This window comes from Gigantopelta aegis, chromosome 15, assembly GCF_016097555.1.
Source record: "Gigantopelta aegis isolate Gae_Host chromosome 15, Gae_host_genome, whole genome shotgun sequence".
In the NCBI taxonomy this organism is placed as follows: domain Eukaryota; kingdom Metazoa; phylum Mollusca; class Gastropoda; order Neomphalida; family Peltospiridae; genus Gigantopelta; species Gigantopelta aegis.
The window spans coordinates 12,408,246-12,434,448 of record NC_054713.1 but is presented as its reverse complement, the minus strand read 5'-3'; the positions used below and the strand labels follow the sequence as shown (position 1 = coordinate 12,434,448).

At 37.0% G+C, this 26,203-nt stretch overlaps 1 protein-coding gene across 4 annotated transcripts; it reads left to right on the top strand.

The window, feature by feature from the left end:
• Positions 1–78: 78 nt before the first annotated feature.
• LOC121389634 (cleavage stimulation factor subunit 1-like) lies at positions 79–26,203 on the top strand. 4 transcript variants are annotated; one of them, XM_041521274.1, is made up of 13 exons: positions 79–217; positions 2,941–3,077; positions 5,112–5,189; positions 6,054–6,146; positions 7,954–7,994; positions 9,422–9,544; positions 12,328–12,450; positions 13,346–13,421; positions 15,775–15,854; positions 16,351–16,506; positions 20,465–20,609; positions 23,248–23,328; positions 24,250–26,203. In XM_041521274.1, exons 1-13 carry the CDS (start codon positions 159–161, stop codon positions 24,360–24,362), a joined length of 1,305 nt encoding a protein of 434 aa, XP_041377208.1. In that variant the 5' UTR covers positions 79–158; the 3' UTR covers positions 24,363–26,203. The 4 variants fall into 4 exon arrangements, with proteins under 4 accessions (XP_041377208.1, XP_041377210.1, XP_041377212.1 ...); XM_041521277.1 differs by lacking the exon at positions 79–217 and adding an exon at positions 522–567; XM_041521276.1 differs by lacking the exons at positions 20,465–20,609; positions 23,248–23,328; positions 24,250–26,203 and adding an exon at positions 19,074–20,456.

Here is a 26,203-nt window from a genome sequence, read left to right as displayed (position 1 = left end):
GTCAAAAGATATATTTACTATAAAAAATAAACTGCTTACGGTTATTGGTCTAGTCCGATTTGGTATTCCAGTTCTCATTTTCAATTTAAAGGCAAAAAAGCTTGAATGTGAGAAAATTATTACTTTTATTTGGTTTGGATATATTTAATTAATCAACTATGAAGATTGGAGATTTAGATGTGAAGCAGAGGGATGTGCTGTACAGATTAATTGTCAGGTACTTTAAGTTTTAAAAAAAGAAACAAGTTTAGGTATAATATCCGCCCGGTCCCCTCCATTATTATTTTTAGTTAGGGGTTCGGGTTAGGGTTAGGGTTGGGGTAGTTCATAAAAATAAACTCGAATGTGCATTTACATTCGAGTTTATTTTTATGAACTGGGTTAGGGTTGGGGTTAAGGTTAGGGTTAGGGGAGGGGGGGGGGGCGGATATGTTTCCGCAATTATAGTCATTCCACGTTTAGGTAGCACTAAACAAAATAATTTCTGGCTGCATGGGTCAAAGTTTGAGATGCAGCAAACTTTTGATAGAGAAGTTAACATCAAAAGTCCTGTGATTGGTTATAAATGTGAGTGTTGGTTGTAAAAAAAAAAGTTGTTTCATCTGAGCTAAAAATGTATGCAATTTTATTTGATGTAGTACCACTGTGTCAAGTAGCCTTGTGCTTGGAACATGTATGAGATACATGTAAATGATGTATCTGTAAAAAAAAGTTATCAAATTTTGTGCGAAACTAGGGGTGTTGTAAAAACATCTGGTTATACCAAAAATGAGCCATGAAAGGTACCGTTTTCTGCAGTTAATACTTTGAGATAGGGGTTGTAGTACTGATATTATGGGTCATAGTTTGGTTGATATATTGCATATAATGTTTTTAAACACAAATGTTAACATGGTCGCCTGTGGGATTTTAATTGGTATAGTCCAACCTATAAGCAGCGTCCACTAGATGAATTTACTTCCGTGTTTTGTTTTCTCATACGAAATTGCACTGGTGTTCGTGTGCACTTGTGCAATATTGCAAGCAATCTCGGCAATCCGCGTTTAAGCAGTGCCCACTAGATAAATTTACTTCCGTATTGCGTTTCTCATACCGATGTTTGCGCGCACCGATACAATTTCAGAAAGTCCACTTTAAAAGTAGTAGTAACAGGAATTTAATTCTATCTTTCATATGGTTGTGGTAACCTATAGGTTACCAGGCTATATTTTGTGGTAACCTGTAAATGGGTTACCAGACACAATGCTTATTTCGATGCCTGGGTATGGCGCCATACCCAAAATGTTTTACAGATTTAATTTTTTTAAGTTGACCTTTTGACAAAATTAATGACTCTTTATCATTACTATATGATTTTCTTAACCCTAACCTTAACCCAATCCATTTTCTTTTTGGGCAAGGCCTCCCATACCCCCTATCAACTGTGGTTGCATTCGGCACACACATTGTAAATATTCAATTTCATAGCACCATATCCAAAAATGTCTTTCTGGCAGGAACACTGACTGCTATATCAAAGGTTATGGTATGTGCCATCCTGTCTGTGGGATATGGTGCATATAAAAGATCCCTTGCTACTAATGGGAAAATGTAGCGGGGGTTTCCTCTCTAAGAATATTTCAAAATACCAAACATTTCACATCCAATAGCAGATGATTAAAATATCAATGTGCTCTAGTGGTGTCATTAAACAAAACAAACTTTTTGTTTTGACCTAAATGAAATGTGGGTTTTGGTAGCAGGTTATAGGATTTCAAATTTTCGATCCCTATATCGGTCCATCACCAGAGCCCATCAGAAACAGGGTTTTTTGTAATAACAGTTAAAAACTTTTGACCTGCTCACAAATGGTAAGCTTCATATTGCTTGTTTTGGTCAGGGGGTGGGATTTAATTAGATCAATCAGTTCAGTGCTTGCTTGAGGTGCTTGCGTCACAGGATCGAACCACCTTGGTGGATCCATTCACCAATCATTATAGTTATTTCCAGACAGTGCATCACCACTGGTACATCAAAGGCTGTGGTATGTGCTATCCTGTCTGTGGGATGGTGCATATAAAAGATCCCTTGCTGCTAATCAAAAAGAGTAGCCCATGAAGTGGCGACAGCAGGTTTCCTCTCTCAATATCTGTGTGGTCCATAACCATACATGTATGTCTGACGCCATATATCCAGGGGACGGGACGTAGCCCAGTGGTACAGTGCTCGCTCGCTGTGCGGTCGGTTTGGGATCGATCCCCGTCGGTGGGCCCACGACTGGTATACCAAAGGCTGTGGTATGTACTACCCTGTCTGTGGGATGGTGCATATAAAAGATCCCTTGCTGGTAATCGAAAAGAGTAGCCCATGAAGTGGCGACAGCAGGTTTCCTCTCTCATTATCTGTGTGGTCCTTAACCATATCTTTGACGCCATATAACCTTAAATAAAATGTGTTGAGTGCGTCGTTAAATAAAACATTTCTTTCTTTCCATATAACCGTAAATAAAATGTGTCGAGTGTGTTGTTAAATAAAAAAATTCCTTCCTTCCAGCCAGTGTATCACAACTGGTTAAAGGCCATGATATGTGGTTTTCTGTCTGAAAAAGTGCATATAAACGATCCATTGCTGCTTTAGAAAAAAATGTAGCAGGTTTCCTCTGACTTCTCTGACATGTCAGAATTACCAAATGTTTGACATCCAATAACCGACAATTAATTAATCAATGTGCTTTAGTGGTGTTATTGAACAAAACAAACTAAACTTTTTTTTTCTGTGGGAATTAATAGATCAGTCATCCCTTGCTGCATTAGAAAAAATGTAGCAGGTTTCCTATGATTCCTTTGACATGTCATAATTATCAGATGTTTGACATCCAATAACCAATGATTAATTAATCAATGAGCTCTAGTGGTGTCGTTAAATAAAACAAAAGTTTTTTTTTTCATTTTTTTTTTTCAGTCAGCTAATTTATGATGGCCACACTGACCTGGCTGTTACATGTCAGAAAGTTCTGCGACCGCTCCACCCTGCTCCCGCGTGCCCGCCATCCGACAGACTGCTACACATCGTCAAGATGGGGATCAAATGTGAAGAAGGTTTGTCACTTTATTACATACCTACATGTATTCAATCTAGTGGTTGGACGTAGCCCAGTGGTAAAGTGCTCGCTTGATGCGTGGTCGGTTTGGGATCGATCCACGTCGGTGGGCCCATTGGGCTATTTCTCGTTCCAGCCAGTGCACCACGATTGGTATATTAAAGGCTGTGGTATGTTCTATTCTGTCTGTGGGAAAGTGCATATAAAAGATCCCTTGCTACAAATGAAAAAATGTAGCAGGTTTCCTCTTTAAGACTATATGTGAAATTACCAAAAAATCTATATCAATAGCCGATGATTAATAAATCAGTGTGCTCTAGTGGTGTTGTTAAACAAACAATTTTTTTTATTATTTTTTTTTTATTATTATATTATACATCCCTACATGTGCATGTATTCAATCTTACTATAGTGATAAAGACATTTTCAAACTGTCATAAATTTACAGGACTCGAATTGAAGAATTTGTTGCCTATGACAATATTTTAAAAACATTGCCATAGGTATAACAGCTTACTAACGGCTTACTGACAGCAGTTTTGAGCCTGCCTACAGCAGGTTTTTTCAAAGTGGTTTTTGCAGCAAACCAACCTGTAGACCTATTTCAAAAGCACTAATTTTTAATGTTAAATACTAGCAGATTATATACACCAGGTTTACCATAAGTGAGGCGTTTTACTGACAGCATACATTTTTAACCAGTACTAGAAAAAGAAGGAAGGAAATGTTTTATTTAACAACACACTCAACAGTGGCGTAGGCAGGATTTTTTATTGGTTGGGGGGGGGGGGGGCACCTGGCAGCCAAGTAAACAATGATATCGAGTACGCCACTGATCACACCTAAATTTCCTGGGATTGGGGGGGTCATGGCTCCCCTGCCCCCCCCCCGGCTACGCCACTGACACTCAACACATTTTATTTATGGTTTTATGGCGTCAGACATATGGTTAAGTACCACACAGATATTGAGAGAGGAAACCTGCTGTCGCCACTTCTTTTCGATTAGCAGCAAGGGATCTTTTATATGCACCATCCCACAGACAGGATAGTACATACCACAGCGTTTGTTACACCAGTTGTGGAGCACTGGCTGGAACAAGAAATAGGGATCGATCCTAGACCGACCGTGCATCAAGCGAACGCTATACCACTGGGCTACATCCCGCCTCAGTAGTAGAAAAGTGCCGTCGGGGACGCTCCTGACCTATAGCAATTTATATCTCAATAACGGCAATTGCTGTTGGTGCCATTGACTGTTAAGTTTGAGTCCTGAATTTATTTTGTATTGCACATACGTGTGCGAGAGCGATAGTTTCGTTCGCACGTCGCTCATGTATTGTAATTTACGTAACACATTTTTCATTCGCGCATTGAATTCATGACATAATTTACATGTCCACGATGGGTTACCTAAAAACAAAATGGGTTGCCTGAATTTATTTTTACGTAACCTACAAATGGTTTACGCAAATTTTCAATTCTTGGAGGCCTGATATGATTTACAAATTACATCACAGCTTATCATAGCTATCTATTTCCAAATTATCCAGTTGCCAATTTTTATACGTGGCCAAAACATTTAGTATTTGCCTGACAACATTTCTTTAAATTAGCCACTAATGAATAATTTTAAAGCAAACAATCTTTTAAATGTGAAAATTGGCTAAAACTTTCCAGTCTGAACCCTGGCTTATTTGAAACTTACAGATTGCAGCACGGTACCGGTATATCAATTCTTAAAGTTAAGTAAATCCATGAAAGGAGTAGTGATCATAGATGTAAGAAAGTAAAACCTTAGTTTATTAATAATATGCCACAAGCATCCAGGTACAGTGAAACCTCTCAAAAACAGACCCTCTGTAAACCGGAATTCCCTTTTTAGAAACCAGTAACGAACTGAACCTCTCTAAACTGGATCCCTCTAAAAACTGGACATAACAATTCATATAATTTAAAAACACTAATCGTGTGTGTTTATTCTATGAGACCCATGTGTAATATGTGTTTGTATTTTTCTGTTTCTTACACAGATAGCTTAGAAAGTCGACAGCTGAATGCTGAGGTTGTTACACCGGGGTCTGGCATTGACTTAGAGTATGAAACAGAAGGTAGGTTTTTCAGTCCTTCACATCTGAGGAGTGCGCACGAATACGCTTGTGTGCCAAAGCACACCTGAAGTTTTATCTCTGAAGTGTTTTTTATTAACAACCTAAAAATATGATAACAGTGCACCTGTCACTGGTTGTTTGTAAAGAAGCTGCTTTAACTCCAGCAAACTATTAACATGATCTTAAAACTGCTTCATATGATATATGCTACGTCTTGTTGCCAAAAAATCATTTGACAATGTGTGCTTCATTTTTGCTCTCATAGGGAATATTGTGTATTTCTTTTTGCTCTCATAGGAAATATTGTGCATTTCTTTTTGCTCTCATAGGGAATATTGTGATTTCTTTTTGCTCTCATAGGGAATATTGTGCATTTCTTTTTGCTCTCATAGGAAATATTGTGTATTTCTTTTTGCTCTCATAGGAAATATTGTGTATTTCTTTTTGCTCTTACAGGAAATATTGTGTATGGACTTTTTTTTTCTCCTATAAGAAATATGTATTTTGTTTTTGCTCTAGCTCATAGGAAATATTGTGTATTTCGTTTTTGCTCTCTTAGGAAACATTGTGTATTTCTTTTTGCTCTATTTGGAAATACAGTAAAGTACTCTTATAACAAACCGGAAGGGACCATGATAGTTAGTTACAGCAGTAGTTTGTTGTACACATTTATATTATCTAGTTTATTAATGTATAGGGAGATAAACTGAGACTTTACAATCAGTTCGTTCTATGCACTAGTTCATTCTAAACATGGTCGTTATAAATGTACTTTACTGTATTGTATATTTTTGCTCTCACAAGAAATAGTGTGTAGTTCTTTTTTATCTCACAGGAACTATATTTTATGTATTTTGTTTTCAGTCCAGACGATATCTGCCGAAGCGGCTCTGTACGAAACGTGCTATGTGACGGCTCACAAGGGCCCGTGTCGGGCTGCATCTTTCCACCCTAGCGGTACGTAATATCGCCACCGGTCAGGGAATCTCTTTAAAGTGACAGACCATAGTTTTTTAACACATGTCTTGTTTTTCACTGTTAGAGCCATTTTTGACAATTGTAGCAAAACATTACCTAGATTTTATTGTTTAGATTATTCACATCTGTACTTCTGGTCATCCTAATGTTTTTAATATCATGAGAAGTAACGTGACTTTGAAATGGTGAAATACCCTCTAAAAATAGACTAAAACTCAGCTCCATAAGTGTTACTTCTCGGATGCAAGTGCGTTTTTAAAAATAAAAGAAATGCCATGATAAAATCAGGTTTATATTGAAGCTTGAGAAAGATGCAATGTCATTGGTTTATCTTAACTTTTTACGGGGCAGGATCTAGTAGAGTGCTTGCCTGAGGTACTTGCGTCATGGCATTGATATACTTCATTGGACCCATTCTCTGGTGGGGGGTTTTCCCATTCCAACCTGTACACCAGGGGCCTAATTCACAAAGATCTCTTTGGCTCTGCTAGACAACAAAGCATCCTCTTTGCAGGTCTTTTAACATTGCACTGCGAGATCGCAAAGTAAAGTTTGTTTTGTTTAACGACACCACTAGAGCACATTGATTTATTAATCATCAGCTATTGGATGTCAAACATATGGTCATTTTGACACAGTCATAGAAATGAAACCAGCTTAATTTTTCCATTAGTAGCAAGGGATCTTTTATATGCACCATCCCACAGACAGGATAGCACATACCACAGCCTTTGATATACCAGTTGTGGTGCACTGGCTAGAGTGAGAAATAGCCCAAAAGGCCCACCGATGGGAATCGATCCTAGACCGACTGCACATCAAGCGAGCGTTTTTCCACTGGGCTGTGTCCCACCCTCGCGAGATCGCAAAGTTGCGACAGTTTAGTGAATTGGGACCCAGGCCTGTCTGTTGGAAAGTGCATATAAAATATCACTTGCTGCTTATGGATAAATATATAGTGTGTTTTTCTGTAAGAGTCAACAATGAATATCTAGTGTGTTTTTCTGTAAGACTATGAGTCAACTATGAACAAATATTTGACATACAATAGCAGATGATTAATAAAGAAATGTGCTCTAGTGGTGTCATTAAACAAAACAAAATTTCAGATTTATGTACATGTAGCAAAGCTTAAAATTAATTTTGTAGAGTGGGAAACAGTCTTTGCTTGTCAGATTTGAAGATGGAAATAAAAACTTAAAAGTTTGTTTTGTTTAATATAGCACATTGATTTATTAATCACTGGCTAGTGGATGTCAAACATTTGGTAATTCTGACATACAGTTTTAGAGAGGAAACCCGCTACATTTTTCCATTAGTAGCAAGGGATCTATTATATGCACCATCCCACAGATAGGATAGCACAAACCAAGGCCTTGGATATACCAGTCGTGGTGCACTGGCTGGAATGAGAAATAGCCCAGTGGGCCTACCAGTGGGGATTGATCCCAAACTGACCATGCACCAAGCGTTTTACCACTGGACTACATCCTGCCCCATGATGGGAGCAAATGCTAATAATATAGAAGTGTTAAATATTAATCTCAAAATTAGACATGACATAGTCTAGCTTTTAACAGCAGTGAGGAAGACGTGAGACAAATTAATTAATTACATTTATATTACTGAAAATAAAAAAACACATTAATATATCAGAAACATGTAAACATTTTCGATAAAAAGCAAAAGCCAATTGTGAAATGAATTATCAGAAAGCATAGTACACACTTTGAGCGGCATTAGCTGTCCATTTCATGCCATACATGACGTATTTTTGTAATTGTAGGTCAGTTAATTGCAACAGGATCAGATGACGCATCCATCAAGGTAATAATTAACTACACTAAGGTCGACGACAGTCACTTTTCGCACCCTCATATACAATAAATATTATATCTTACCGTAATTTCACTTGAAATCCATATTTTAGTTACAATTTTTTAATCACAAGATTTTTTTTCAAACACATTCAGGTGCATTTGTAATGTGCAAAAAACCCATTCAATAGCAATTTTGCATTGGAATTTTTCCAGCATTCAGAAAATGGAAACATCATGTACTTGGTTTATGGTTATTGTAAGGCGATGCAAAGTGACGTCATTGGAATACTGACGTCATTCAAATTTAAAATTAGCTATATTATTACAATGTTTCGCCACTTTTAAATATAGACTGGTCTACTAATCGTGACCCCTGTCAAATTTCTATATCAAGCAGACGACGCTGTTTACAGGTCGGTATATTTTTATTTTTCATAATTCTATACAAAATATTAATTTTAAGTTTTAAAAGATGAAAGAAATAAAAAGTCAAATATATCATATAAAATAATTACCGTTGGATATGTTTTATTTATTGCGTACGAAGCCAAAACAAGGGTCCAAAATGTGACTGTCGTCGACCTTATTACAGCTAACTACATATTTAATTTTAATTGGTGGAGGTGGCATGTACGGTAGGTCAGTTGTAGAAGGGTTGTCTGACGTATGACATTAATAAGTGGTGGATAGGTAAGACATTTCTCATAAATGATACAACTGGTACATCGGAGGCTGTGATATGTACTATCCTGTCCATATGAGAAAGTGCATATCACTTGCTGCCATTTGGCACGAATAGCCCATGTAATAGGTTAACTCCCCCCTCTTTTTCTCTCTCTGTCTACCTCCCTTCCTGCTCCCTCCCTCTCTCAATCTGTCTCTGTATGTCTCTCTCCCTCCCTAATCCCTCTTCCTCTCTCCCCCTCAGCCCCTCCCTCCCCCTCCCTCCCTCCCTCCCTCCCTCCCTCCCTCTCTCTCTCTCTCTCTCTCTCTCTCTCTCTCTCTCTCACTCCCACTCCCTCTCTCTCGCTCCCTAAACCCTCCCCCTCCCTCCCTCCCTCCCTCCCTCTCTCTCTCTCTCTCTCTCTCTCTCTCTCTCTCTCTCTCTCTCTCTCTCTCTCTCTCTCTGTCTCTGTCTCTGTCTCTGTCTCTGTCTCTCACTCTCACTCTCTTGGTCTCACTCTCCCACTACACCCAAATGTAAAAATTAAAAAAAAAATTAGACTCGAAATTTTATAGTTTGAATAGGGCTGAGGGGTCATTCAACAAATATTCCTTTCCTTTCTGATTAACAGTTAACAGGACATGTTAAAACAGCTGGTGATTTCATGGTCAAGATCCAATATTTGCATCCCTTTAATATTAGGAGGTATTAGAATTCAGCAGAATTGTGCATTTGTTATTCTGAATTTTGCTAATTATTTTTTTCTGTAGATTCTAGATGTTGAAAGAATGTTGGCAAAAAGTGCAACCCCTGCTGAGATAATTGCCATGGAAACCCCGCAGCAACAGATGGAAAACCATCCTGTTATAAGAACTCTTTACGACCACGTTGGGGTAGGTTAGCACAAAGAAAACTTCCCTTCATTCATTAAAGGTAGAAAATCAGTTTGCTAAAAGTTTTAAACTTTATTTGAAAACGAGGGAATGACATCATTATTCATACATGACATCAATTCTGATCCTTTTTGTTGATAAAGGACCAAGTATTGTTTTTAAACACTAACTTAAAGGTATATTTTTCACTATTAAAGCCATTTTTGATAACTGAAATCCTACCTTACTTAGATTTTATTGTTTTGATTATTCATTTCCGTACATCCAAAGTGTTTTTGGTCATCCTGGTGTTTTTATATCAGAAAAAAAGCATTTTTCATATTTTCAAAAACGCATGTGCATCTGAGGTTATGGAGTCAAGGTTTGGACTATTTTTAAGGATATTTCACCATCACAGACTATTGTGTTGTAACTTTATCCAGATGTGTTACAGGTTTGTAGATTAACCAAAGTTAATTGTCCATTTTTACGAGTTGAAACTAGTATATTTGACTTTAATGATTTAATCGTAATTTAAAATATGTCATGAAAATGTTTATTCCCTGAACTGCCGTGATACGCTACCTTTAATTTATTTGATTTGGTACATTTTAGTTATTACAAGCATTCCACATTTTTTCCCTACCTTATAGAATATATTTATGCGTACTGGTCATATTTTTTTTAACTAAAGTCAAATGTACACACAATTTAAACTGAAGCCACATAATCCATGAGACTATTTTCGGTAGCTTTGTCATCTGCCGTTCCGGGGCGAGACATAGCCCAGTGGTAAACCGCTCCCTTGATGCGCGGTCGATTTGGGATCGATCACCGTCAGTGGGTCCATTGGGCTATTTCTCGTTTTATCCAGTGCACCATGACTGGTACATCAAAGGCTGTGGTATGTGCTAACCTGTCTTTGGGATGGTGCATACAAAAGATCCCTTGCTGCTAATTGAAAAGAGTAGCCCATGAAGTGGCGACAGTGGGTTTTCTCCCTCAATATCTCTGTGGTCCTTAACCGTATGTCCGACACCATATAACCGTAAATAAAATGTGTTGAGTGCATCGTTAAATAAAACATTTCCTTCTTTACTTGTGCCGTTCCAACCTGTCTTTAGGCACCACATCACTGTTTGTTATGTCGTTACTTGTTGTAGCAGCTTAATATAGTCCATTTATTTTAGAAAATAGTTCCTCATTAAAGGAACATTCCCGAGTTTGCTGCAATTTTTAAGATGTTATCGACTAACAGAGACTTTTTAACGATTGTAATTACATATCAAATATATTTTTCTGCATGAAATTTTAGTGACTGTATATTAAGCGTGTTTCTGATCGTTCTTATATTTGTACTAGGTTAAATTTCATTTTATTTCCTAAAATATGTTTTTTTCGTTTGTACGAAATTATTTGAAGACAAAATCCAGTTTGGGCTTCTTACAAATATTAAGATGACCAGAAACACATTGAATATACTGATATTCTAAACAAGAAACTATATTTAATATGTAAGTTTAATCGTAGAAATATTTTATTAGTCGGAAACACCTTACCATGCAGCAAACTCAGGAATGATACAGAATTGTGAAATGCTTTTTGACATCTTTCTTTTAAGATTGCAAGTAGGTAGCCTTCTGTTGTATGTAAATATCCCATTGGTTTGAGGTGACTTGTAATATTTAATACTAACTGATAACTGTTCAAGATGTATACTGCTCTTGTATAACATCCACATGAGGTGGTGCTGTGGCTTGAGGGTGGCTAACTGACATTTGTCTTGGTTGACCTATGTTGATGTTTTGCAAGGTTGTTATCAAGTCCAGAGTACTTCCTAACACAAGTCTATTTCTCGTTCCAGCCAGTGCTCCACAACTGGTGTAACAAAGGTTGTGGTATGTACTGTCCTGTCTATGGAATGGTGCATATAAAAGATCCCTTGCTGCTAATCAAAAAGAGTACCTCATGAAGTGGTGACAGTGGGTTTCCTCTCTCAATATCTGAGTGGTTCTTAACCATATATCTTGACGCCATATAACCGTAAATAAAATGTGTCGAGAGCTTCGTTAAATAAAACATTTCCTTCCTTCCTAAAACAAGTGGTCATGTGACTCTCATGATGCAGGGCTCACCCTGTACATGGCTAAATTAGCCAGTTGCTAATTGTTTATTAAAAGTGGCTACAACATTTAGTTTTTGGCTAATAAAATATTCCTTAAATTAATCACATTTTAATAATTTTCAAGGTAATACTTGACATACATATACATAATGTAAAAGTTGGCTAAACCAAAATTTGTTCCAGTGTGATCCCTGTGATAGTGTTTTATTTTATCCAGAATACATTCTAACAAAGATATTGTATTGAAAGAAAGAAAGAAATGGTTTATTTAATGACGCATTCAACACATTTTATTTACGGTTATATGGCGTCAGACATATGGTTAAGGACCACACAGATATTGAGAGAAAAAACCCACTGTCGCCACTTCATGGGCTACTCTTTTCGATTAGCAGCAAGGGATCTTTTATATGCACCATCCCACAGATAGGATAGTACATACCACGGCCTTTGTTACACCAGTTGTGGAGCACTGGCTGGAACGAGAAATAGCCCAATGGGCCCACCAACCATCGAGCGAGAGCTTTATCACTGGGCTACGTCCCACCCCTATTTTATACAGAATATATTCTAACAAATAAATTGTATTGAATTGCATGGAGTAATTAATGGTGGTGTGTAACCTCTATTTGATTTGGTACTATTTGTTTTTCTGGTTTGACAATCTGTTTTCTTGCAGGAAGTAACGTGTCTGGATTTCCACCCGTTCCATCAAATCCTCGTATCCGGAGGCAGTGACTTCAGTATCAGGTTTTTCGAGTATTCGAAACCATCGGTTAAAAAAGCCTACAAGAGTATCCAAGTAAGTACGGCTTCGTTGTAGATTGTTCCTGGATCATATGCTATTCAGGGTTGATATGAATCGTGGAATCATGGAAATCATGGAAAATCATGGAATTTGCAAATGACATTTTCTAGGAATTGAAAGTCATAGAATTTGCAAAATGTAATTTTCCAGGACTTGAAAAGTTGTGGAAAATGAAAATTAATTTGTAATAAATTTTTTCCCCATTTAAAATATCACAGTGCACTTTGCATTAAGATATTGTAATATTATTAAATCATGTTGATAATAACAGAAACATCTGTTAACATCCTTGGAAAAAAGATCTTGGTTCCGGTATTGTGCTTCTTTCATTCTATCTCGGCAGATATTTAGTAATATATCTTGTTCATATTTTGTTGTTCTTCTTCATTCCAACATAGGCGTGGAACGTAGCCCAGTGGTAAAATACTCGCCTGAGGTGCAGTTGGTTTCGAATTCATTCCCATCTGTGGTCTATTAGGCTATTTCTCATTCTGGTCTGTGTTTCACAACTGGTTTAACAAAGGCTGTGGTATGTGCTATCCTAGCTGTGGAATAATGCACATAAAAGATCCCTTGCTGCTAATTAATCGAGAAGAGTAGATATAATTAATTGAACTTTAAAAAAAAAAAATTCTCATTCCATCCTGGTGGAGATATATAGTGACATACTTAATTCACATGTTGTTCTTCTTTCATTCCAGAAAACAGTTATGGTCACTTGTCTCTGGTACAATCCCAGCAGAGTTATATAGGGTCATAATTAATTTGTGTATTATTGTTCTTCTTTCATTCCAGCAAACAGCTAAGGTGACTTGTCTCTCATTCAATCCTGTTGGAGATATATAGTGACATAATTAATTCATGTGTGGTTGTTTTTCTTTCATTCCAGGAAGCAGCTGCAGTGACTTGTCTGTCGTTCCATCCCGGCGGTGATTACATTCTGACCGGAACAGAACATTCAACATGTAATGTTTATATCTTGTCCTTGTTTAATTAATGTTTAATTAAGCGGTGTTCTTGTAATGCGATTCATCGCACTGACTTATCGCATGCGATTTGTCACACCTAAAAAAATCGGAACATATACATGTAACACTAAAGTCTTTTTGATTTAAGTGTTTGACATCCAATACCCTCTGGAAATTGCAAGAACTATTATTTCAGTCTCGCATTGCTTACGCATGTCTAATTTTGCATAACCCAGTTTTCAATGTAAGACATCATTTACTTAGTCTACACAAATTGTAAATGGGTTACATTATTTTTAATTCTTTGCTTATTAGTATTTTTTCTCTTTCAGGTTTGCCTTTCTTTTAACCTTTCAAGTATGATTGTTAACAACTAGCTGTAAAATTTTAAAGGAATTTTTTTAATTACTTATTTTGCTTTTTGTAAATTTTGGGAACAGATAATATTATTTAAGAGGGAACATAATATATATATACTCTGTCAAAAAAGAAATGCATTGGTGATAGGCAAAGAAGAAAAGTGTTTGATTTTACAAAATATTATTTTTTGGTACAATGTTGCTGAATGACCATGTTTGTTAATGTTCCTGGAATGGGACAGCATGCCCAAATGCACCCTAAAACAAATTTAATGCACGTTGAGCGACAATTGCAGGAAATCGGTGTGAAATGGTCAGATTTTGGCGAATGCACGTGAAACTCGGGGAAAAGATTGGGATAGTAATAGGTATTTAAAGCTGCAATGCTCGAAATGATGCCTCATTTCCATTTCGATGTAGATGAATTACAAGATGCCAAGACTAAGCCTGCCGATCGAAACATTGCAATAGGCCGACTCCAGTTAGGTGAATCGCAGTTAGCAGTTGCATGCCACATAAATGTCCATCAGAGCACCATTTCACGTCTCTGGGACAGGTACCAGCAGTTTCAAGCATCTGAAGACCGGCCCAGAAGTGGAAGACCTCGCATAACAACTGCAGCATAAGATCGCTACATCCGGGTTCTGCACTTGCATCACCGAACTGCCACAGCAATGAACACTGCTGGAAGCATACCTGGTTTGAGAAGGGTGTCTGCACAAACCATTCGGAACCGACTTCGAGAAGCTGGTTTACGGGCTAGGAGACCGTATGTTGGTGATGTCAACATCGACATTTACGTGTTCGCTAGTGCATGAATGTACAGAGGTGGAACATGGGGAAACTGGCAGTGAGTATGGTTCGGCGACGAGTCATGTTTCCTTCAACAGCGACGTGATGGACGACAACATGTTTACAGATGCCGCAATGAACGTTTTGCCAACAACTGCGTCGCCCAAGTTGACAGATTCGGTGGAGGGAGTGTTATGATGTGGGGAGCCATCTCATACACCGGCAGAAGTGAACTTGTGTTCATACAAAGCAACCTGACAGCTGTATGCTACCGGATGAAATTCTTTGCCGTCACATGCTTCCCATTTTGGATCGACAGAGAGAACTCTTTCAGAAAGACAATGCCAGGCCGCATACGGCACGTGTAACATTGGATTTCCTACAGAATGAGAACATTAATGTGCTGCCATGGCCATCAAGATCACCAGATTTCAACCCCATTGAAAATCTATGGGACGAACTGGACAGACATGTACGCCAGCGTGACCCGGAGCCTCAGATGCTTCTGCAACTGTCACATGCACTGCAGGAAGAATGGGCTAGGATTCCACGTGCCTGTATTCAGAGACTCATTCATTCTATGCCAAGGAGATGTCGCACAGTGATTGCTGCTGCTGGTGGCCACACATGGTACTGATTTCAGCACCCTCGTGCGCCGCTGTTTGGTGATGAAAATGCCTCCACTGCCGTCAGTCCATAGCAGGAACATTGTCACATACTCATGTCAAATTTGACTGTGATACGATTTTAAATAATGAAATTATGCCATTTTGTATTAAAGAGATAGTTCCATGAATATTTCGCCTATGCATTTCTTTTTTGACAGAGTATGTATTTTAATCATGCCAGTTAAATTAACGATAATAAATCATTTGTCTGGTATAAGTGGTAAAGTTCTCACTTGATGCACAATCGATCTGGGATCGATCCCCATCATTGGGCCCATTGGGCTGTTTCTCATTCCAGCCAGTGCACCACAACTGGATATATCAAAGGCCATGGTATGTGCTTTCTTGTCTGTGAGATGGTGCAAAATTACCAAATGTTTGACATTCAATACCCTTTGATTAATAAAAAATCAATGTTCTCTAGTGGTGTCATTAAACAAAACAGACTTTTAATTGTGTCTGGTGTAAAGATATTTAAATATTGAATTTTCCGTGTTTGTTTTCTAACCGTTGTGTTGTGTTGCTCTGCAGTGCGTCTGTATGATGTGAACACGTTCCAGTGTTTTGTGTCCAGTGATCCAAAAGACCAACACAAAGGACCCCTCACTGATGTAAGTTCAAATATCGTTCGTTGATTGATTGATTCATTGATTGATTGATTGATTCATTCATTGATCGATTCATTCATTCATTCATCCATCCATCCATTCATGCATGCATGCATGCATGCATTCATTCATTCATTCATTCATTTGTTAAATTCATTCTTGCCATTTGTCGATTTATTAGTCCATCCATTCATTTGGTTTTTTAATTCATTTGTTCGTTTGTTTGTTCGTTTGTTTGGTTTGTTCATTCAGTTCATTCGGTTCTTTCATACATTCGTTCATTCTCATCAGGCTCTTAGATTTCATAAACAAAATTATTATTGTTTTATTCATGCCCAGGTCGATGCCATTGTTCTACAACTTTGTCAGTCAAGAAAACATGTATTTTTATTTTTTTTTATTTAAATTTTTGTTGTTAATTTGATCGCATTTTATATTAAACGTTGGAACAGAAAGATAAAGATGTGAGTTGGCCATCACTGCATTGTTTTATTTGCAGGTGAACTGGAGCCCGAACGCGAAGCTGTTTGTGACGTGTTCGCGCGACGGGTCGATGAAGATCTGGGACGGAGTCAGTCAGAAGTGTATCAGCACGCTGATCGACGCTCACAAGGGGGAGGAACTCTGCTCGGCTGTCTTCTCCAGAAACTCAAAGGTTAGAATGACAAAGAAGTACACTCCTCAGGCTTATGTGACTTTTAAACAGTTAGGACTAGGGCTGAGATGTATATCTCTGCTCAGCTGTCTTCTCCAGAAACTCAAAGGTTAGAATGACAAAGAAGTACACTCCTCAGGCTTATGTGACTTTTAAACAGTTAGGACTCAGGCTGAGATGTATTTTGTTGTCTGTAGTTGCCGTTGTTCTTGAACCTGTCTAAGATGTTGTGGAATTTACATTTTATTTCACTTGCACTTATTTTAGTGCTTATATCCAGTTAAGGTTCAAGCACACTGTCCTGGGCACATACCTCAGTTACCTGGGCTGTGTGTCCAGGATATTTGGTTAGTGGTTAATTGATAGTAGATAATGAGAGAGAAGTTGGTGTAGTGGTCTTATAACTACCAATTGAGTCATTAAACTTGCTCTGGATGAAAGCTGATATGGGATGTGAACCCATTACCTACCAGCCTAATGTCCAATACAACAACAACAACAAGTTTATTCAATATTAAGACCACAGGCCCAAAATACACCAAAAAACCCATATATATTTTGTTGCATGGAAGTGGTTAACTTACAAAACATCATCACTTAGCTTTCTTATTTCAGATACCTGATATAAAAACAATGACAAATTGTACAGCAATAGTTCATTTGTAGATGACATCAGCTTCTCAAAAATAATCGAAGGTGGTAAATGCAAATATTGATCAAATAAAAAAGAAACTTTTTTCGTAAGTCCATATACTTTTTACACTCTAGTAATACATGTAGTTGGTCTTCAATAAAAAAACCTCATCATTATTTCTACAAAAAATGTCTAATGTCCAATAGCTTATCCACTACACCAGAGTTGTGGAATTTTGTTTTATCAAGCTTTTGAATGTGACATGTTCAGAATTTGTACCGTATCACATTACCTCAAGTTTGAAAGCTTGACAAAGTCTGCCCTGTATACAAAAAACTTGATTTATTGTAGTACAGTTGTTTTAAAATTTAGTTCTTTTACTATCCATAGCTTTAGATTGCACCAAAATTCAGGCGATAAATGTGCCCAAAGTGATAACCCCCAAATGAAGTATACAATAATGCTGACCTCAAAGCATTTCACCCGAAAAACAATCTAATTAAAATCAGCTCCACTATTACCTGTGGATCTAACAGCACCCCATTGGAGCGCATGTCCAGTTGACCTTTCGTTTGACCAATCAAAACCTTACTTGCAAAATCATGCCAGTGATTTGAAAAGAATTTGAAAACATTCGGGATTATGCCGAGGGTATACGAAATGATTCGGGTGAATTACGAAGTATGCCAGAAACTAATTGCAATATAAAATTTTATATAAAATTCGTTTTAAGACGAACAAAAAAAAATGTGATGGTATAGCCATAAAATCTGTTTATACTAGTATACAATCCAGAATTTATTACTGCACTTTTCCCCCTGTTTTTTCAATGTTGAAATAGACCAACAAGTTCACCTATTGCATAAATAGTCTCGTCCGATATTTTTAGAATTTGTATGCTCCTGAATAACTCTATATAAGGCGAAGTGTAATTGGTCAATATTTAAATTGTTATTTATAAATGAAATGTCACCTGGACATAGGAGTCCATGCAATGCTGTTAGATCTAATGGTAGACCAGTAGAGCTGATTTTAATCAGATTGCCCGAAAACTACAGAAATTCTGAGCTTTAATTAGATTAAAAATAACTCAAAATTAATTTCTGAATGTTAATAAAAAGACCACTGTACTTGGGACAGACAAAAACACATAAGATATAAAACCATGCTATTCATTATATATTGTATCTCGAAATGAATTTCAGAATTTTCATAACTTTTCCACAGTTGTTAATAACATTACTGCACTAAAAAGACCTCACTGTGCTTAGAACAGACAAAAAAACTTGAGATATAAATCCATGCTATTCATTATATATTGTGTCTGTGTTGTTAATTTCAGTACATTTTGTCAAGTGGTAAAGATTCATTGCTGCGTCTCTGGGAGCTGTCGACCAATCAGTGTTTGATTACGTACACTTGGGAGATAACCATATGGAGTTTTTAGATTTGCGGGTGTTATTGTCTATTTGATCCCGCAAATGTCATTTTTGACCGAAGGCATTAGCCTGAGGTGAAAAATGAAACATTTGTGGGCAATTAACCAATCACAATACAGAACACACTCCAGTCGGTTTACAATGTATATTGTATCTGTGTTGATAATTTCAGTACATTTTGTCGAGTGGTAAAGATTCTCTGGTTCGTCTCTGGGAGCTGTCGACCAATCGGTGTTTGATTGTGTACAATGTATATTGTATCTTGTGTTGTTAATTTCAGTACATTTTGTCAAGTGGTAAAGATTCTCTGGTTCGTCTCTGGGAGCTGTCGACCAATCGGTGTTTGATCGTGTACACTGTATATTGTGTCTGTGTTGTTAATTTCAGTACATTTTGTCAAGTGGTAAAGATTCTCTGGTTCGTCTCTGGGAGCTGTCGACCAATCGGTGTTTGATCGTGTACACTGTATATTGTGTCTGTGTTGTTAATTTCAGTACATTTTGTCGAGTGGTAAAGATTCTCTGGTTCGTCTCTGGGAGCTGTCGACCAATCGGTGTTTGATCGTGTACACTGTATATTGTGTCTGTGTTGTTAATTTCAGTACATTTTGTCAAGTGGTAAAGATTCTCTGGTTCGTCTCTGGGAGCTGTCGACCAATCGGTGTTTGATCGTGTACACTGTATATTGTGTCTGTGTTGTTAATTTCAGTACATTTTGTCGAGTGGTAAAGATTCTCTGGTTCGTCTCTGGGAGCTGTCGACCAATCGGTGTTTGATCGTGTACACTGTATATTGTGTCTGTGTTGTTAATTTCAGTACATTTTGTCAAGTGGTAAAGATTCTCTGGTTCGTCTCTGGGAGCTGTCGACCAATCGGTGTTTGATCGTGTACACTGTATATTGTGTCTGTGTTGTTAATTTCAGTACATTTTGTCGAGTGGTAAAGATTCTCTGGTTCGTCTCTGGGAGCTGTCGACCAATCGGTGTTTGATCGTGTACACTGTATATTGTGTCTATGTTGTTAATTTCAGTACATTTTGTCAAGTGGTAAAGATTCTCTGGTTCGTCTCTGGGAGCTGTCGACCAATCGGTGTTTGATCGTGTACACTGTATATTGTGTCTGTGTTGTTAATTTCAGTACATTTTGTCGAGTGGTAAAGATTCTCTGGTTCGTCTCTGGGAGCTGTCGACCAATCGGTGTTTGATCGTGTACACTGTATATTGTGTCTATGTTGTTAATTTCAGTACATTTTGTCGAGTGGTAAAGATTCTCTGGTTCGTCTCTGGGAGCTGTCGACCAATCGGTGTTTGATCGTGTACACTGTATATTGTGTCTGTGTTGTTAATTTCAGTACATTTTGTCGAGTGGTAAAGATTCTCTGGTTCGTCTCTGGGAGCTGTCGACCAATCGGTGTTTGATCGTGTACACTGTATATTGTGTCTGTGTTGTTAATTTCAGTACATTTTGTCGAGTGGTATAGATTCTCTGGTTCGTCTCTGGGAGCTGTCGACCAATCGGTGTTTGATCGTGTACACTGTATATTGTGTCTGTGTTGTTAATTTCAGTACATTTTGTCGAGTGGTAAAGATTCTCTGGTTCGTCTCTGGGAGCTGTCGACCAATCGGTGTTTGATCGTGTACACTGTATATTGTGTCTGTGTTGTTAATTTCAGTACATTTTGTCGAGTGGTAAAGATTCTCTGGTTCGTCTCTGGGAGCTGTCGACCAATCGGTGTTTGATCGTGTACACTGTATATTGTGTCTGTGTTGTTAATTTCAGTACATTTTGTCGAGTGGTAAAGATTCTCTGGTTCGTCTCTGGGAGCTGTCGACCAATCGGTGTTTGATCGTGTACACTGTATATTGTGTCTGTGTTGTTAATTTCAGTACATTTTGTCGAGTGGTAAAGATTCTCTGGTTCGTCTCTGGGAGCTGTCGACCAATCGGTGTTTGATCGTGTACACTGGCGCTGGGGCCACCGGTAAACAGGAACACAAGTCTCGGGCTGCCTTCAACCACACCGAAGATTATGGTAACCAGTATTATCATTATATTAATATCATCATTACAGACCTCTGAAAATTGTGAGAAAGATTTTTTTTTTCCGCATCGTTCGCACAATTCTATTTTTGTAAAAAAACTCTTTTTTTTGGTTCACGCTTAAACTTTAAGACATTCATGATGGGTTACCTGAAATGCTGAAAACAAATATTTTTTTAAAAATTATTTTTAAGGGGAGCATGAATTGTACCCCCCTAAAAACCTCACTTGCCACGGTCTAGAACCTCCCTTCACTTCATAACTTCCTGCAAACACACCAGACACACATCTCCCTCTTTCTCCAATTTTTTTTTTTATGAAAAAAATGTTTTTTTATTCCGCAATCACTGTATTCATTGTCAAGATATGATGACTAGATAAATCTCTATATTTTGGTCACATGACATAAGCCTGACTCGACTCGAGTATTTCAGACTAGATTTTCAATAAACATACTCTTTAAATTATTTGTCTTAGGACAGTAAATGCAAATAAATTTTAGTTTTGCGATAATACAAAACCTGTATATTTGTTTATGAATTGGAGTTTAGAAACGCTTTTTGAATGTGACAATGTAGCTAGTGTCTTACAAAGAATGGCGTCATGTATCTTGTTTGACGTCATACGGCAAAAGTTAGCTAGGTTGACGATACTCTATTTCGTATTTCGCAGGATAAAGCCGATATCTTAAGACAGTAACCAGTTATTCCCTATATGACAATGAGGTTGGAAAGTGCTTATTTTTATAAAGTAAATTCTCCATTAAGTCTCTGTAGTAGCTACATGTACTTATTACACAGTATGTAAGTGTCTCACTAGATTCTGTCATCTTGTTTGTCAATATGATATAATGCATTGAAAGAAAGAAATGTTTTATTTAATGACGCACTCTACACATTTTATTGACGGTTATATGGCGTCAGACATATGGTTAAGGACCACACAGATTTTGAGAGGAAACCCACTGTTGCCACTACATGGGCTACTCTTTCCGATTAGCAGCAAGGGATCTTTTATTTGCGCTTCCCACAGGCAGGATAGCACAAACCATGGCCTTTGTTGAACCAGTTATGGATCACTGGTCGATGCAAGTGGTTTACACCTACCCATTGAGCCTTGTGGAGCACTCACTCACTCAGGGTTTGGAGTCGGTATCTGGATTAAAAATCCCATGCCTCGACTGGGATCCAAACCCAGTACCTACCAGCCTGTAGACCGATGGCCTAACCACTACGCCACTGAGGCCAGTAATAATACATTGAAGTAAGTCGAGGAATGTCTTCCAGGTTATCAGCAGATTTCCACATGCCAAGAAAATCAAGAATCGTACTTCATTCTCCAAACATTTTTAGTTTTAACAAAAACAGTACCACCTAAATTTTGGTCAATTGTATGCTGTTTGAATATAAATAGTACATAGAGGCTATTTCATGTTTTTTTTCCGAATATGATTTTTATGTCAACAAGTGACGTGTGAAAACCATATTTTCACGAATTGCGAAGCAATTCGTGAAATATGGTTTTCACACATCACAAGTTGTCATAAAAATCGTATTTGGAAAAAACACCATGCAATGGTCTATTTATTATATCCATCTTTCCTAATTTTTGACAATATCTTTTGCTTTTTGGTAGTACCTTTCGCTTATCCTATTGAAAACATGTAACACCATTATATATTTCTTCCTTTTACAGAAAATGTACTTGACCATAGACTTTTAAAAAGAAATTTGAATAAAAATTATCTTTATTAACATTTATTTAATAATACATTGTGTCATTGTTATTTAGCTTCGTATTCAATTCGTTTTAGATATTTTATCGTAATTGCACTTCTTATCCCTTTTTTATAGGTACAGTTGTTTAAATTACATTTGTTTATTTTTCAACTATGATCAGATGCATTGGCAATCAAACATAAATACGAAGAAACGAGACAAAGGGAGATAATTTAATCATGTACTTTTAGAAAAAAGTAAATACGATTTCTATATTTTCACTGTAGCTAAAGTACAGTGAAAATATGACATTTCACCGGATATCACTTTTATGGTTTGCGTAGATCTATATATTTCATTGCTATGTATATAATAAACACAAATATCATTACTACGAAAACAGTGATAAGAATGAATGACAAAGTATCAGCATGTTTGTGAAGGAATGTTAATGGGAACTGTAAATGAATGTTCCTCAACCTATAGAAGAAAGAAAAACGTTTGTTTTGTTTAACGACACCACTAGAGCACATCAATTTATTAATCATTGGCTATTGGATGTCAGACATATGGTCATTCTGACACGGTCATAGAGAGGAAACCTGCTACATTTTTCCATAAGTAGCAAGGGATCTTTTATATGCACCATCCCACAGACAGGATAGCATATACCACAGTCTTTAATATACTAGTGGTGGTTGCAACGAGAAATAGCCCAATGGGCCCACCGACAGGGATCGATTCTAGACAGACCGCATATCAGGTATGCGGTTTACACTGGGCTATGTCTGCCCCACTGTAACCTATAGGTTACCATGCCCATAAAATATTAATATATGGTTTACCAGGCACTGTGCTTATTTTGATGCCTGTGATGCACATTTTTAAAACATAAAAATCGTTTTCTTCCAGTTCTGTTTCCCGATGAGAAGACAACCAGCCTGTGTTGCTGGGATTCGAGAAACGCAGAGCGACAGAAACTTCTCTCTTTAGGCAAGTTCTAATAGGATCTTAATACTTTTTGGTAGCATGTTTACGAATCACAAAAAGTATTGTTAATCCATCCGTGTATCCAGTAGATGTTGTAACCTGTGTCAGGTACATTTTTAAGTGTATTTTGTTTTCTTAATTGCAATTTGATTTATGTAAGAAGTAAAGATTTTTTTTTTTTTAATAACACCACTAGAGCACATTGATTTATTAATAGAGTTTGAAATTTAAATATTTTTCTATATTATTAGGTTTTTTTTATTTTAAGAAGTTTTTGTATATAGTTTTTTATCATTTGTATTACATGTATGTCCTCAAAAAAAACAAAAAACAAAAACAAAAACAAAACAAAAAACCAAGACAAAAACTGTTCTAAGAATGTGAAATATACTAGTCTTAAGAAGTTATGGGCCATGTGGACACTGCGTCTGAGAGGGGTAACCCATTTACTGTGCCAGTGGGATGGAAACACTCTTGCAGTTAATGGATGACGGAGCGGCTCACTTGCAGGCATCTTGTTACTTGTCTCATGGATATGCTATCATTCACACATGGCAGGGCTCGACCACAGTCCAGAATGCTCAGTTTACATTTTGGTAGTATGGTTATCCGAAGCCAGATTGCAAAAAAGTATATGCTTTCCTAACCGTAATCAAACATGAAAAGTGTTAACATAAAACTGGAGTTTCACATGCACCATTTAGTTTTCAGGCAGGTGCCATGCTTAAGTCAGAAAAAAAAAAAAAAGTCAGTCTTGGATTTTTTATGCATTTGACATACAGGTATGCCAGCAAACAAACACATTTTGAGTAAAAGGCTCATGTACATACAATATGAAATGCTTTATTCAAGTATAGTGGACAATGCTGAGATATTATTATACAGATGTTGTTGTTTTTTAATGATTTTATTTCCTCCTCACAGGTCACAATGGAGTGGTCAGGAGTATCGTCCACTCACCGACCGGTCCGGCCTTCGTTACGTGTAGTGACGACTTCCGGGCTCGATTCTGGTACCGCAAGGCAACAACAGACTAAGTTCAGTGAGAGTCACATGTGTCTAACTGTGAACCAACTGTTTATACTCAGTGGAATACGCAACGACGACAAAGATGTGTTAGGGGACTTAATGGACATTACAGGGCTCGAAATAGGAAGTAAATATGAATGGACTGCTATTATGTTTCTTTAATGTGTCCTGTTAAAGAAAAGATATGGCCTGGTGAAAATATAGAGATTATACGAGCTTGGGTGTCGTACTAATTTTACGAAACAAGTATCAGGATTATTGTATCCTGACACAAGTTTTGTAAAATATGTATGATTCACACACGAGTGTAATAATTTCTTTATTATCCACATTATTCGGAATATTATTTTCGTGAATAGCAAGCAGGACATTTTCAAACGTAACTAAAAAGATATGACAAAACGTCATTTTGATAAACGTTTACACTGGGGAAGCCGCATCGAGTTATGACATCGCTTCACAAAATTACATCAATCGTAGTGCATGTGAAATCATGACACATGTGGGTCATACTGATTATATTTCCCTGAATATCCTGGATAATAAAGAATAGTATGGGATGAGGAAAGGTTTTCGGGATGGTGTGTGAAAAAATCATTACCTCTGATATGTTTAAAGATACGACGGAATCAAGAGCTAAATAGCAGATAAGATAATCGTGCATGTGTTCATCTCTTGAAAATGACCTGCAGTTTTGGTGAGTTGGCTAGCGAGTGAATTTTTTTTTCACCTGCTAGGTGTAAAAAATGGACTGCTTTCTGCAGGCCACCATTTCGAGCCCTGCATTATTCTAATGAACATTTGTTTTACATTAGTCGGGGCGTGAAATTTGTTATCATGAATATTTAACTTTGTTCTAGTGGAATTTGTATGAATGAACTTGGAATTTTCTTCTAATGAATATTCAATTGGAATTGGTAGCAATGAACTAGTTTTATTCTGAATATTCAGGTTTGTTCTAATCAATATTGTAGAGTTAGCAGTAATGAACATGAGTTTTGTTGTAATGAATATTCAATTCTAATGTTCAGTAAAATTAATATCAAATGAACTTGAATTTTGTTTGAATGAATATTAAAATTTGTTCAAATAACTGTTCTGTGGAATTAGAATCAAAAGTATTTGTTATATTTGTAAAATTCGTAGCAACGAAGTTCAGTTTTGTTTTAACGAATATTCAAGTTTGTTCTAATGAATATTCATAGAACTTGGTGAAGAAATTGTCAATACAATAGGAGATGAAGAGATTGGATTTCTAGTGTTTTTTAGTTGGTGCAAGAATATTTTACTACCATCACTCTTGAAAAGTTCCTAAAGATCTGAAAGCTATTCCATAAAAGCTGAAGTTTTTTGACAAACTTGAATATTGTTTGTTTTTCAATAATTTAGTTTTGTGTCCAGTGTATTAAGTAAATGAGACGTGGACATAATTTCAAAGGAAAATAAATTCAGCATGGTGAGATCATGTATACTTTTATGAAAGAAAGTCCAGTGATACATTATATTCAGTTTCATGGGGAAATGACAATGATATATTTAGTTTCATGGAAAATGAGTCAAGAATGATATATTGAGGCCCAATTTCTCATTAACTGTTCAATCATGATTCCCGATTCAATTAAAATCAGCCACTTGGCGGTTTTGCTTCATACAAGTATGCACCGAAATAATGTGCACACTTTCTTATGACTCCGCTTTGTCAGTGTTCCATGTCGTTCTTTAGTTCATTCTCTATCAACCGAAAAATGTGAGGTGGTTGGTTTCTACTTGAATCATGGTTCATTAGTTTGAACTGTCAATGACAAATTGACCAACAGTTTCATGGACAATGAGTCAAGAATGATGTATC